This window comes from Callospermophilus lateralis, chromosome 10 (assembly GCF_048772815.1).
Source record: "Callospermophilus lateralis isolate mCalLat2 chromosome 10, mCalLat2.hap1, whole genome shotgun sequence".
NCBI classification, from domain to species: Eukaryota; Metazoa; Chordata; class Mammalia; order Rodentia; family Sciuridae; genus Callospermophilus; species Callospermophilus lateralis.
Window position 1 is genome coordinate 118642864 of NC_135314.1, and position 14090 is coordinate 118656953.

General features: G+C 40.4%; 1 protein-coding gene across 1 annotated transcript in view; it reads left to right on the forward strand.

The window, feature by feature from the left end:
• Xrn1 (5'-3' exoribonuclease 1) overlaps positions 1-5320 on the forward strand; it is a 115119-nt gene extending 109799 nt beyond the window's left edge. Inside the window, exon 41 of the mRNA XM_076867577.1 lies at positions 506-5320. Within this exon, the coding sequence (XP_076723692.1) occupies positions 506-805 (300 nt within the window). The 3' untranslated portion in view covers positions 806-5320. The remainder of the gene's footprint in view (positions 1-505) is intronic.
• The last annotated feature ends 8770 nt before the right edge of the window (positions 5321-14090 follow it).

Here is a 14090-nt window from a genome sequence, read left to right on the forward strand (position 1 = left end):
CTAGGAACTGAAAATGTAATGACGCATCTGACCTGGTCCCTGCTCAGTTTGTGTTCTAAAAATAGTAATGATTATAGCAAGTAATAATACAGTATTCTAATACAAAGTGATTGAAAATAAGAAATATAACTTTTTAAAATTTTAGTTATGGAACATGTTTTAATATTTTCTTGCAACTGAGTTTTTCAGATTATTAAAGTCTGGGGCTGGGGTTGTGGCTCAGTAGCAGAGCACTTGCCACACACATGTGAAGCACTGGGTTCGATCCTCAGGACCACATGAAGATAAATAAACAAAATAAAGAAATATTGTGCCCATGTATAACTAAAAAAATTTAAAAGTATATATAAAAAATTATTAAAATCTGATTTGGAAATTATAAGTAGATGTCACAAATCAGCAGTGATTGACAAATATTAGCAGCATGGTTTATAATATTTCTTGAATAGTTTTTTTTTTTTTTTTCTCCTACACTACTGGTTAATAATGCTTTTATTCCTTAAAGGTTACCAAAAAAAGGGTTGCAAACAAAAAGAACTTTGAGAATAAGGAGGCCCAGAGTTCTTCTCAAGTCACTCCACTTCAGACTAGCAAGCCCAGTTCTTCTGATGACACCAGAGTGATTCCACAGGAAAGCTCATCAGGCCCTTTAAAGTCCTCTCAGCCTGCTCAACCTGCATCTTTTCAAGTTGAAACTGCCTCCCAAGGCCACAATACATCTCACCAGAAGTCAACACCAAGCTCTTCTAGAAGAAAATCAAGAAAACTGGCTGTCAATTTTGGCATTTCTAAACCTTCTGAATAAATTTGGTACTTGGGAATTAAAATAATTTCTTTTATTTCCATCATCTTTTTATAAATCCATATCTCATAAATGTACTATTTTAAAATAATATGTTTGAATATTTTTAATTTTTAAGTCGTCAGGCACTTTTCATGCTATTTAAAAGACTATATATCAAATTGTGCACTTTAAATATGTGCAGTTTGTTGTACGTCAATTATACCTCAATAAAGTTGTAAAAAGAAAAAATACTAAATTAAACCTTTTCTTAAAATGAATTTCAGTGGGCTAAGCATTAAAATGTACCACTCTAACCATTGGCCTCATTAGAAGCTTCCTTGAACTATGAAGTAGACATCATATTAGCAATAATAGTAAACATCTTTTACACTATCATTGAGGGATAATTAAATGAAGCATGAAAATTGGGCCTAAAATATAATTTTCTGGATGTGGATTTTATTTCTCTTTTTAATGATGTAACAAAATTATCAAGAGAATGGCTCTTACTTATGTGTATTGTATTTATGTGCTCTTATCTCTGAGGGTCCTTTAGACCTGCTGTGAAGTAATCACACTGGTTGTGGTGCTGCCAGTTTTGCTTTATTCTAAATTTTGTACCAAAGCAACTATAGAGTACTAATCAGAATATTTCATCCATCTGCTTAAAACTATAAATAGCAATTTAAATTTGAGTATTTCGAATTTTTTAGATTATTCAAGAACCAGCATTAGTAATTTCTAATAAAATTAAGTTTCTAAATCCACAGGGTACAATGATTACAAATTACTCTTCTAATAGAACAAAGTACAAAAATATTAATCATGTTGTTAAATTGTGTTGTTCTTTCCTATAGCTTTTTATTTGCTTACTTAACATGTATGAGAGCTCGTTGTTGTTCTTGGAACTGATGGAATTCTAACTTTCAATTCCAAGGTGCGCTGTGGTACAGACACCGTTGGCAGTTTGTGATGTGTGCTCTTTACTCATTCTAATTCTACCCTTGAGCTGTATGCTCAGCTGGTCAGTGACACTGGCATTCTGTCTTTGCATGTCACGTGTGGATGTGTGTTGTTCAAACCATTGAAATGATTTAGAATTTATGAAAATTTCTCAATGGTACCAGGGCCTGGGTTTGTATCTCCCTATATATATATATATACACACACACACACACACATATATATATATATATATTTATCTTTTAGTTTTTGTGATATGCTTATATTTTTAAGGAAGAAAGTTATCGTACTTTTTTAAAAGTGGGAGCCACAGTCTTTATACAGAGCTGCTTATTATCATATCTGATTTCATTTAGCTCATTGAAAACTCTGCCATGAGTGTCAAAGTCATCTGTTTTTTTAAAATGCTGATATTGAACTAAATGAATTCCTTTTTTTATAATGGCTGATTTCAGAGTGTCTCTAAATGTTAGCCGGATATTTGTATATTAGTAGTGCCTTTAGTATAGAGATAAATGGTCTGTATCTGTCATGTATTATGGTCATATGAGTTTCTGTGATTCTTCTCTGTCATTTTCCTAGGCTCTGATGTTTTTCCACAGTTCCCATCATTTCCTTGTCTCTATCTGTAATGGGTGTTAAGTGATGAGGCTCAAGTAGTTCTCAATGTTTATCTTTATGGCCTCAAAAATTCTCTCTTTGCTTTAAAATGAGACATTTATTATTGGGGTACAAGGGAAAAGTTATATTGTGACAATAATGTTAGGTTAAAGTCTTTCTACTTTTAAGTGTAATATTTGTCCTCACCAAACTGTACAAACTCCAGCATTCAAGAACTGCCTCACTCATCACTCCTGTGTAGCAGTTCTATCAACAGTATGCGGCCTACATCTGTATGAAACACAGAGGAGGGAGCACAGACCATCTGAAAACTCCCAAGAGAAATTTTAGTAAACATAGTGCCATTGAACCCCAGGGGGGCACTTATGCCATGTTTGAGTCCAGCAAGCTCATTATGAATAATCAGTAAAAGTACTTTTTTAAACATATTTTTCTAAAGGTCAAGACTGAAGAGAAATGGGAGAGAGCTCTATAATGGCTGGATAGTGGTCAGGCATTCTCCTTTTTCCCTTGTACACCTATTCCAGTGAAAGATGTGACAGAGTCCATCTTTATAGCATGATGGTTGTTAGACATCAATGGACAGGATCTATTGATAGTCATGTCTGGTGGGGTCTAGTGCATCTGAAAAACGACTAGACTTTGAGAAACAAGATTTTTCTCTTTTGGATGGGATGGACCAAAATCACTCCCAAATTAAATGCTCATTAAACTATTGGACTTTTTGTGGAAATGGTGGACTATGTAGGGCACAGAAGGGACAGACTCCCCAGATTACTTCATGTTTCCACATAACTAGAGGATTTTAATCTATTTAAATCTTTTCTCTCTTCACTGAAATATTATTTCTAAATGTCCTTGTTTAACAATTCTTTTTTTAGCAAGTTAAGTGAATACTGAAGGTTGATTCTTCAGTCTCACTCCTCCTGTTCACAATTTCTTGCATCACCTAGTCGTTACCTTGTTTTCATACTTTGACAGATAAAGTGTATTAATTGATTTAATATCATGTATACTTAAGTCTTTAATGTCCAAGATTCAGTTGCATGAAAAATTATATTTACCTGTATTAAATCTTAGTTTCTAATTGAGATTTTGCTTGCTTTTTAAACAGGTAAGTAGGGAAGATTAAGAGATTTTTTTTTTCCCTAATAATGGAAGGGATAAAGAACCATCGATGCAAGTTTTTTTATTTTATTTGCTGTGATCAGGTGTTCACTCTGGTTTTAGGCCAATCTGCATTCTTAGTTTTAAGGGGAGGAGGCAGTCAGAGGGAAACTGTAGATAGACATCCATCAGTGTGTTTTCTAGCTCAAGGAATTGGGGTCAAGTTATGGGGTATTTTTATGCATTCCTTTTTTAATCATCTATTTATATTAACAAACCATTAATTTTTTATACTGGTCATCTGATTTTTACCTTTCATGAGATGGATAGAGGTGTGCAGATCTCCACTGATGTTGGTGCTTCTTCCCACTATTCAAAGCATCTTTTTAAAAAGTAACCAGGCTTCTTAGATTTCAAGGGGGGCTCTGTTTCTTTGTACTATCTTGGTTCCAAGTTGTATTTTTACTGTAGGAGATTATTAATTAGAATAATTACTGTGAAAGACATTCTCTGTCTTTAAAAAGAAATCAACCACAGAAGTTCATTGTTCTTTTTCTACAGATAGTAAATAATACCTTGTGTGCATACATTCTCTAAGCTTTGTCAGTGAAGCAGTCATTTCTGCAGGCACTCTCTTTGATCGTCAGAATAAAGCTTAAAATTCTAAAAGTGCATATTTTTCACACTGACTTAATTCATAATTTCATCACTGTCCTCCTCCTGCCAGGAAGCAGTAGGAAATGGTTGGAACAGACCAGGTTTCCAGCAACAGGACAGGTCACACAGACAGGCCCCAAGTTTCACTGCTAGCTCACTGAGTTAACAGACATCAGATCCTTCTTTTAAAAAGAGGTGGATAAAATGTAGAAAATAGTTCTGGTAGTCAAGAGTGTCAACAATCCACAGCTGCTTTTGTATTTGTGTGTCTCTGTGTGTAAGTGTGTGTGTCCATGTCTGTGTCTCTGTGAACCAATAATAATGCCTTGCTCAATCAATGCATTCAGCCATCTCAAGTGCAATTTGTCAGGGAGACTGTGGTTTCCAATAGATATGTTTTTTATGTAGTTCAACTTGTAAAAATTATTCTTTCCCACAGTACACCATGACTATTGATTATTTCAGCAGCTAGTATACTATTAAGTTTTCCAGGCCAAGTAAGTAAGTTTCTGTAGCTATTTTAGTAATTTGAAACCAAATTCTCACACTGCTTCTCATGAAATGATAGAAGTGAGAATTTGGTTCACAGTTTGATTTAAGTTCTTTCATTTCTTTCTTTCCCTTACAGTTAAGGGGTGTTTAGTGTTTGTCTTTTGGGGGTTTTATTTATTTTATTTTTTATTTCCTTTTGCCTGCATCAAATTGCTTGAGTGTTTTCAACTATTTTGATGTACAAATAATACGTGGTGTGCTGTGTCATTAATGTATTCAACATTTTGTTCATTTAAACAACATAATTAAGTATGATTCATACACATATACATAAAATCTTAATTCATTTCTTTTCTCATAACTATTTTATAAGTAACTGGAATTTTTCATTAGATCTTATACAGAGCAGTATTTTATTAAAAATTCAAAAGGGAAGACTTTTATGTGCTCATTTTGTAGTTTTGTTTTTTAAATATCTTTACATTGTCTGCCAATTAAAGTGTTTTTAACTTGCATTGGAATGGACTCCGAATGTATTTTTGTGTTGTTAAGTTGTACATTTGTAAATTTCTAGCATGAAGTTAGCCTCAAAATTCTGTGCAAAGGGATTTTAAAATATAAGATTCACTGAAAGAGTTGCTATACATGTTAAATGCTGTATGGATTTTAATTAAAAATTTAAGAATGATTTCATAAGTTGTTTGTTCTTCTATGATTGCTTTAATATAAAAAATGGAAACATACTTTTCACTTAACCCCCCCTTTTTTTTTTTGGTACCAGGGATTGAACTCGGGGGCACTTGACCACTGAGCCATATCCCCAGCCCTATTTTGTATTTTATTTAGAGACAGGGTCTCTCTAAGTTGCTTAGTGCCTCACTTTTGCCAAGGCTGTCTTTGAATTCGCGATCCTCCTGCCTCAGTCTCCTGAGCCACTGGGATTATAAGCATGCACCACCGCACTGGCCCCGTCTCCTTTCATATCTAATCTCCATGCTGTGTCATATAGTAAACCAAGATAGTGTGGATGGTGAGGAAAACTGGAATGGCAGATTCCATGGCTGTGGTTCAGACCCAGCTCTACCTCTTGCTAGTAGTAAATCAATCATTATCATGTTATCATTGGCAAATTATGTAAGGTATAAGCCTCAGATTCCTCATCTCCTAAAGGAAGCAAACAGCACCCTTGTCTTCACATGTGTGAAGCACCAGGCCAGGGTAGCTTCTTTACGAGTATTAGTAGTAACAGTGGTCATCGCCTGTATACTATATTAAGCACACGGTCCTCTGGGTAGTATCATACCTCGCTGTTCTGAGTCACCGTTTGGCACCCAGTTTGGACAAAGTCCATACCTCACTCAGGTACCTGCGAGATTCCTTTTCTGTTTTCCCTCTCATGAGTCCCTCTACATTTCTTCTCATTGCAGAGGAAGATCCTTACAGAGCCACGAAGAAAGGGGCTAATTCCAGTTCTCCCCTGACCCCTGGAGGAGGGCATTGTGTGTGGCACAGAGCTTTACCCCCAGCCCCTAATTCCTATTCTTTTTTTTTTAATAGATGGACACAATACCTTTATTTTATTTATTTATTAATTTATTTATTTTATGTGGTACCGGGATTGAACCCAGTGCCTCATGCATGCTAAGCAAGTGCTCTACCACTGAACCAACATCCTGGCCCCCTATTCTTATTTTTTTTTTAATATTTATTTTTTTGGTTGTAATTGGACACAATACCTTTATTTATTTATTTTTATGTGGTGCTGAGGATCAAACCCAGGGCCTCACATGTGCTAAGTGAGCGCTCTATCTCTGAGCCACAACCTCAGTCCTATTCCTATTCTTAAAGCCAGGGAGTTGACAGGACTCACAAACCTATCACTGACCATGTCTCAAAATAGAACTCTGATGCATTATTTTGCCAAAGTCTCTCTACAATAGCATAGGAAGTAGTTGGGAAAAGGGTAAAGAGGGAAGCACGTGTCTTCTTGCTATATCTACTCCAGGTCTCCCCCATGAACCTGAGACTGTCCTTCCTTGTACTTTACGCAAGCTCATGAGGAATGAGCACATTCTGATAAGGCATTTGGCCACCTTGGCCCAGGAGGAAGCGTGTGGGCTGACTACCCATGGAGACCTAGCTAGCTGCTTTTCCACTTCATCAGTAACTCTCCCTCCTGACCACGACAAGGGAAAACCTATGACCCTCATCAAAGAAGAGGGCTCAAGGGAATTTCATAAGTAGTAGTTGGGGTCTGTCTCAGTCTGTACCTGCTGCTACAACAAAATACCTTAGACTGCATAATTTGTAAATAAAAGTAATAGAAATTTATTTCTCACATTTCTGGAGGAAATCCAAAGTAATATCAGAAGAATCAGTGTCTGGTGAAGCCTTGCCCTTTGCTTCATGGATGGAATCTCTTGCCTGAGTTCTTGCTTCTCCCAGGGCAGAAGGCAAACAGGCAAAAAGGCCAGGAAGCTCTCTGAAGCTTTTCTGCCCCTTCCCTAGATGGAGTCACTAAGCTGCCCAGGATGGCCTTGAACTCCAGATCCTCCTGCCTCAGCCTCTCCAAGTAGCTGGGATTACATGAATGCATTTTTTTAAAATAACAGTATTAATCCCATCCATGAGGTCAGGGCCTGCATGACTTAATCATTTCCAAAAATTCTCACCTCTTTAATGCCATACCTTGGGGTTTAAGTTACAGGGTGATAATGAAAGTCCTCATAAAAGGAGTCAGCTGAGCCAGGTACAGTGGTTCACATCTGTAATCCCAGCAACTTGAAGGAGGATTCCAAGTTCAAGGCCAGTCTCAGCAAATTAGCAAGACTGTCATCCACATCCATATAGACAGTGGAATTTGTGTTCCCTCCACATGAGGAGGGCTGGCTGCAACATAAAGCTAAGAAGTCGGTGAAAAAACCACACTACACAGAAACTAATTTCAGAGAGCAGAGGTGGGACGGCTCTTTAACCTTAGGGGTCAAGAGAGAAACCAAGAGCCAACATTTGCTTTATTATATATGGGAAAAACTTCAAAGGTTTTCCATAGAATGATGTTCTGCCAAATAAGGTAGGCAGTGGGCTGTCCAGGCCCAGTGGGTCACATCCAATTCCGGAGCTAGGAAAGCAGCCTTCCTAGCTGAGCCAAGACTTGGGTCATGTGCATTGCATCATCCATTAAGCAGGAGGAGCCACTTGCAATACCAAACCAAAATCTCCTTGGCTCAATGCAGAGTGAAGACACTAAATAGTTCAGGATGGCTTCCCACAGAAGACCCTGTCTCAAAATAAAAAGTAAAAAAGGCTGGGGATGTGGCTCAGTGGTAAATGCCCCAGGGTTTAATCCCCTGTACCTAAAAAAAAAAAAAAAAAAGACTCAACTGAAAGTAGAATGCAAAGCCCAAATTAGCAGTGAGACAAATACTGGTGTTTGTAAGCAAAATCCTAGGAGCTTAAACCCCAGACTCATCCGCAACAAGACAAATGACTAATACAGTTTTTGTGACCTTTACTTTTTTGCATGGGGGAGGGAAGCTGGTGTCAAACCCAGGGCCTCGAGCATGCTAGACAAGTGCTTTGCCACGGAGTTACAACCCCAGCATCTATTTGCTTTAAAATTAAAAAAAAAAAAAAAAAACTGGTAGGGGCTGGGGTAGAGAGCTGAGTTGGTAGAGTTCTTGCCCCGCATGCACAAGTCCTTGGGTTCATTCCCCAGCACCACAATATTAAAAACTGTAGTCTATTATTGCCAGGTAATCTTTCTTTCTTGAATTGCACACACACTCACAATTTCTCCCTACTTAAAAGCTTAGTCAAACACCAATGGAGGCTTAACTGGTAGCTCTAGGATTATCAGGTGATGATTTCCCAATTACAATTCCTTATGGCCACTGAGTAAGTTATCACTTTTTTTTTTTTTTTTTTTTTTGCCTGAAATGTCATCATGTGATGTTTCTCCACTGACTGGCACAGATAATGTTGGTCATCATTACATAAAGCATCCACTTGCCTCACACACTCATTCCATGCCCTGACTTCAAGTCCTGGTGCATTGCTACCTCCTATGACAGTCTGCCTTGTCTGTCCGTCTTTATAGTTCAAGCCTTAATACAGTTCCTCTTCCTCTCATACTTGGACTATTGTAGTTGTCCACTATTTTCCCTCTATTCATCTTGCACCACTGAGTCTATAAAAATAACAGTAAGAGCCTGTAATTCTAGCAACTGAGGAGGCTGAGTCAGTTGGATCAAAAGTTCAAGGTGTGGGCTGGGGATATAGCTCAGTTAATAGAGCGCTTGCCTCACATACCCAAGGTGCTGGACCTTGGTTCAATCCCCACCACCACAAAAATAGTTCAAGGCCAGCCTCAGTAACTTAGGGAGATTCAATCTCAAAAATAAAAAGTAAAAGAAATAGGAATGTAACTCAGGGGCCAAGCACCCCTGGGTTTAATTCCTAGTGAAGCAGACCAGGTACTCCCACCAAAGAGACCCCCCTTATAACATGTAAGCTTCTCCAGCAACCACCCCTCCAATAACTGAGCTTTTATTCTTGCCAGAAAGCTTTTTACGTAAGATATCACCAAAAATTTCTGCAGAGAGCATTGTAGTTTTTAGCTTTTTCTCTTTTTTCTAAATGCCAGGGTTTGCAGGGGTGGGAAAAAAAAAAAAAAAAAAAAACTTGTAAAACCTCCGTCTAGTCTACAAAAATGGAAGAAAAAGCACTTGTCATGTAAACCTTCAAACCCCTCCTCCCAGTGGGTATAAAGGTCAAAGAATTTCCAGACTCAGGATTCAGAGAATTTTAGACAATAGCCCCTATAGACCCTGCAGCCAATCAACGTGCTTCCTGAAAATTCCCTGGGTGTCCAGCCTCTTCTGTCCTCTAGCATTTGATGACCCAGATGGGAGAGTAGAGGAAAAGACAACTTTGCTGCCTCTCCTCTCTCCGGGTCTGGCTTCCCCGGGATGTCAGAGGACAGCACTCCTCCTTGGTGAACCATGGACCACTCTTTGCCTGAAGGTGAGGTGACTCACCCTGTGTCCCGGAGCTGCTGCCCCAGAGCACACGGGAACCCATGAGGAGCAGGAACCAGATCTAGGAAACTTGGAGCACCACCCAACTGATCAGGTAGGACCCGGGTCCATTAGTGGTAGCCCACCTGACTTCCCCCATAGAGGCCTAAGCAGGTGGGAGAGAGGCCTGATCACCTCTGAGGCTCCTGAGGAACCTCCAAAGAAGTAGAGCTGAAAAGGACCCAGGGAGCCACCCGAGTAGTCTGTGGGGTCAGGGAGTGGAGGGGACACCATGACTCCTCGAGTTGTGGAGTTCTGGGGATTTGGGCGGTAGAGACATTTTGCTCTGATCACGTCTGTGTGAAAGTGTATGGATGAGACGGACAAGGGGAGGGTTCCAACCCGACCCAAAGCGAGGTCAGGGTCCTGATCCACGGTTCCGAGGTGCCTCATACTGTCTGTGGTGGATTCCACCAACCAACATCCAGGTGGACACTCCAGGTCAGGAGTTGATGCCCATCCACAAGGCCAAGAGGACCCTAAGTCCCCACGAGGGGGGTCATTGGGAGACAGACAAAGCTAGTCTTGTCCTAAGTGTGCGACCCCCACGCAGGGTGGGACATGGGAGGCACACAATGGAGACTGAGTCCTTTGAAATGTATGTGAAAAAACTTTAGAAAAGGTTTGAATGGTAAGGACTGGGGTCGTGGCTCAGTGGTAGAGCGCTTGCCTGGTGCGTGTAAGGCACTGGGTTCGATCCTCAGCACCACATTAAATAAATAAATAAATAGTTTTAATGGTAACTATGAGGTGAAACTCACTCCACAAAGGTTATATACTCTCTGTGATTAGAATGGCCAACCTTTGTGGTGGGGTGGCTACCAGAAGGGTCTTTAGATAAAAGTGTCATTGGTGAGGTCCTTTTAACAATTGTCAGAACCCTTGGACACCCAGACCAATCCCCTTATATTGACTGCTGGCAAGAGATAGTGCAGAAACAGCCTCCTTGGTTGAGAGCCTGTCTGGAAGGACAATCTAAGTTGATGTTAGCTCAGACTAACTTAGTGGCCTCTAAGCCTCAACTTAGAGGGAACTAAGCAGAGAAAAACCTGAGAAAAGACAGAAAGGAAACCAGTTTTTGCCCGTGAGACAGAAAAAGAACCTATTATCTTATGTGCTACTCTACCAGATTTTGCCAAGACCACTAAGATAACAGACTGATCTCAGCCTCCTTGTCCCCAGAGGCAGCAGATGGTGGCCCCTCAGCACTGGCTACTCCTTCCTCCTCCGTGTCCTCAGTGCCAGAAGCTTCCGGCCTCCCCAGAGCCAAAGTCTCCTCCATCCCCCAAGATCAAGGTGGGAAACAGGTCCCCAGGAAGAAACGGACCATCTGTTCAATTCCAGCCCCTTCCACTCACCCCCAGACCTGAGAGCTCCTGGCACTGTCCGATTCTGCTGTATGTGGATCCCTAACTTTTCAGTTATGGCCAAACCCCTCCATGAAGCCACAAAGTGGGGAGAACAGGATCCTCCAATGTGGAGACCAACACAACAAAAATGAGGACGTTAAACAAGCACTCACCAGTGTCCCTGGACTGGACTCCCTGAATTCACAAAGCCCTTCTCTCTGGATGTCCATGCATGGACTGGAATAGCTGGGAGTCCTGACTCAAATTCTGGGGATGTGGCACCATCCAGTGGCCTGCCTTTCTGAACAGCTGGACTCAGTGGTTCAAGCTGGCCACCTTGTCTAAGGGCCCTTGCAGCCACAGCCCTTCTGGTGAAGAAACAAGCTATTTAGAAACCGAGAAACAAGTTATTAAAAAACACTGCCTTTGTTTGGTGCTGGGGATTGGACCAGCGCCTCGCACAGGCTAGGCAAGGTCTGTGCCACTGAACTACACCCCTAGCACCCAGAAATTAGTACGGTTAAAACGTGACATTTGAGTCTTAGGGCTGAAGCCCACCTTGAGTAGTTCTTAGTTGGTCTCCTCGGTTGCACAGATTAACTAAGTGGCTGTGCAGAGGCAGGTGCAGAAGCCATGTCCTCACCTCCCTGTTGCAGTGACCTTTCCTTCAAGGAACTTGGACCTCTTATCTCCTATTATATAATGTCATTGCGTAATGAGTGAACCACTGCTTAGTGATCGGTGCTCTTTCTTAAGAGACCAAACATTAACAGTGAACAGTGCGGGAAAGGGTAGAAAAACCTGGAGACAAAAAGACCAGAAGCACATCCTGGCTGGGAGGAGAAACTGAGATCGATTACTCCCAGGTAATCAAGAATCCATCCTTCCAAATTGGAGAGATTCATCTGTTCACACTGTCACTGACTATTAAAGCTTAGTAACCAGGTGGGGGTGTAGCTCAGTGGCAGAGCACTTGCTTAGCACATGCAGGGTCCTGGGTTCCATCTCCTGCACCTAAAAAAAAAACTTAGCAATTACTGGGGTTTGGAGGCTTTTGGCTTCCAACATTTGGTCCAGAAGTCAGCCCAGTTAATACTGAGCAAGAGCCGGGCACAGTGGCACACACGTGTAATCCCAGTGGATAGGGAGGCTGAGGCAGGAGGATTGCAAATTCAAAGGAAGCCTCAGCAACTTAGCAAGATCCTGTCTCAAAATAAAAAAATATAAAGGGCGGGGATGTGGCTCAGTGGTAGAGTACCCCTGGGTTTGGTCTCCAGTATAAAACAAAACAAAACAAAACAAATCTTGATCAACAAGCTTTGGTGTTGCTCTCTGGTGACCACTGTGCTTTTCAGACAAAGAAAACTCATTTCTAGAACTTGAGGTACCTGGACTGCTTAAAGAATGTATGACCAATTTCCATGCTGAGTTTGAAAACTCCAAATAAGAAGGGGTGGGTTTGATTCGGTATATTTTGTTATTTATTATTATATATTTTATTATTTGTTTATTATTTATTTCCTCCTACAATTTACTACCAAAATTTTCAAATACACATAAAACATGAAAAGATACTTCAGTGAACATCTAGAGATACATGATCCAAATTCTATCATTAACATTTTGCTATTCTTTCTTCAACATGTATCTACCCATCCATCCATCCATCCATCCCTCTTCCCACTTAACAATCCATGTGTACTTTTTTGTCTGGTGAGAACTGAACCCAGGGCCTTGTGCATGATAAGCACACTCTACCACTGAGCTAGGAGCTACACACCAGCCCCTACATCTTATTTTTGTACGCATTTCAAAGTAAATTACAGGTTGGGGATATAGCTCCTAGGTAGAGTGCCTGCCTCACATACACAGGGCCCTGGGTTCAATCCCTAGCACTGCCAAAAAATAAAATAAGTTACAGACATTGTTATAATTCCCCCCCAAATACTTCAACATACATATCCTTAACCAAAGTTCGATATTGTGATTTTTCTTTTCTTTCTTTTTTTCCACGCTAGGGATCAGAGAAGCCAGGATTTTGCACATAAATCAGGCAAGAGCTCTACCACCAAGCTATATTCCAGCTCTTTGTTATCATCATTATTTTATTTTGAGACAGGGTTTCAAGCCGGGGCTGTGACTCAGTGGTAGATTTCTTATCTAGCTTACAAGAAGCCCTAGGTTGCATCCCCAGCACAACACATGCACACGCACGTGCACACACACACACACACACACACATACAAAGTTATGACAAAGGTCTTGCTAAATTGCTAGAGGCTGGCCTTGAACTTGTGATCCTCCTCCCTCAGCCTCATGAGTAGCTGGGATTACATGTGTGCATCATCATGCCCAGAGACTTCAATATTTTTTATGGCTCATTTTGTTTCTTTCAAGGTAAAGTTTACATGAAATTAAATGTAAAACGTGCAAGGCCCAGAACTGTAAAAATAATAATAAAATAATGGTGTGAATCTTCATTAAGTGTACATTCACGAGACCTAGAAAATATATAAACGTGTGAACCTGATGCTAAACATGACTGTCACCCACTGGCAATTCCCTCACACCTCTGTGAATAAATCTCCACCAAAGCCCCTAGCGGCATTAGCCATTGTTCTGAAATTTTTCCACCATAAATGAGCTTTCCCAGTTCTAAGCCTTCATATCCGTGGGGCAGTACAGTGTGGATTATTCATATAAGGCTGCTTTTACTCTGTTTGGGACTCATTCATATCATCGTGTGCATCAGTAGCTTGTTTATTTCTGAATTGGAGACTGTTGTGTGAAGAAAACACAGTGCTATGTATTCTCTAGCTGTTGGCGAGGTAGGCTGTTCCCAGTTTGGGGCTCAGATGAGTAGAGCTGCCATGAATGTCTTTTTGTGGACCTATGTTTCTTTGATCTTGAGTAAATACCTGGGGATGGAATCTGTGGGCCATAGTTATGCTTTTTTTTTTTTTTTTAAGAGAGAGTGGGAGAGAGAGAGTTGGGGAGGGAGAAAGAGAGAGAGAGAGAGAATTTTTTAATATTTATTTT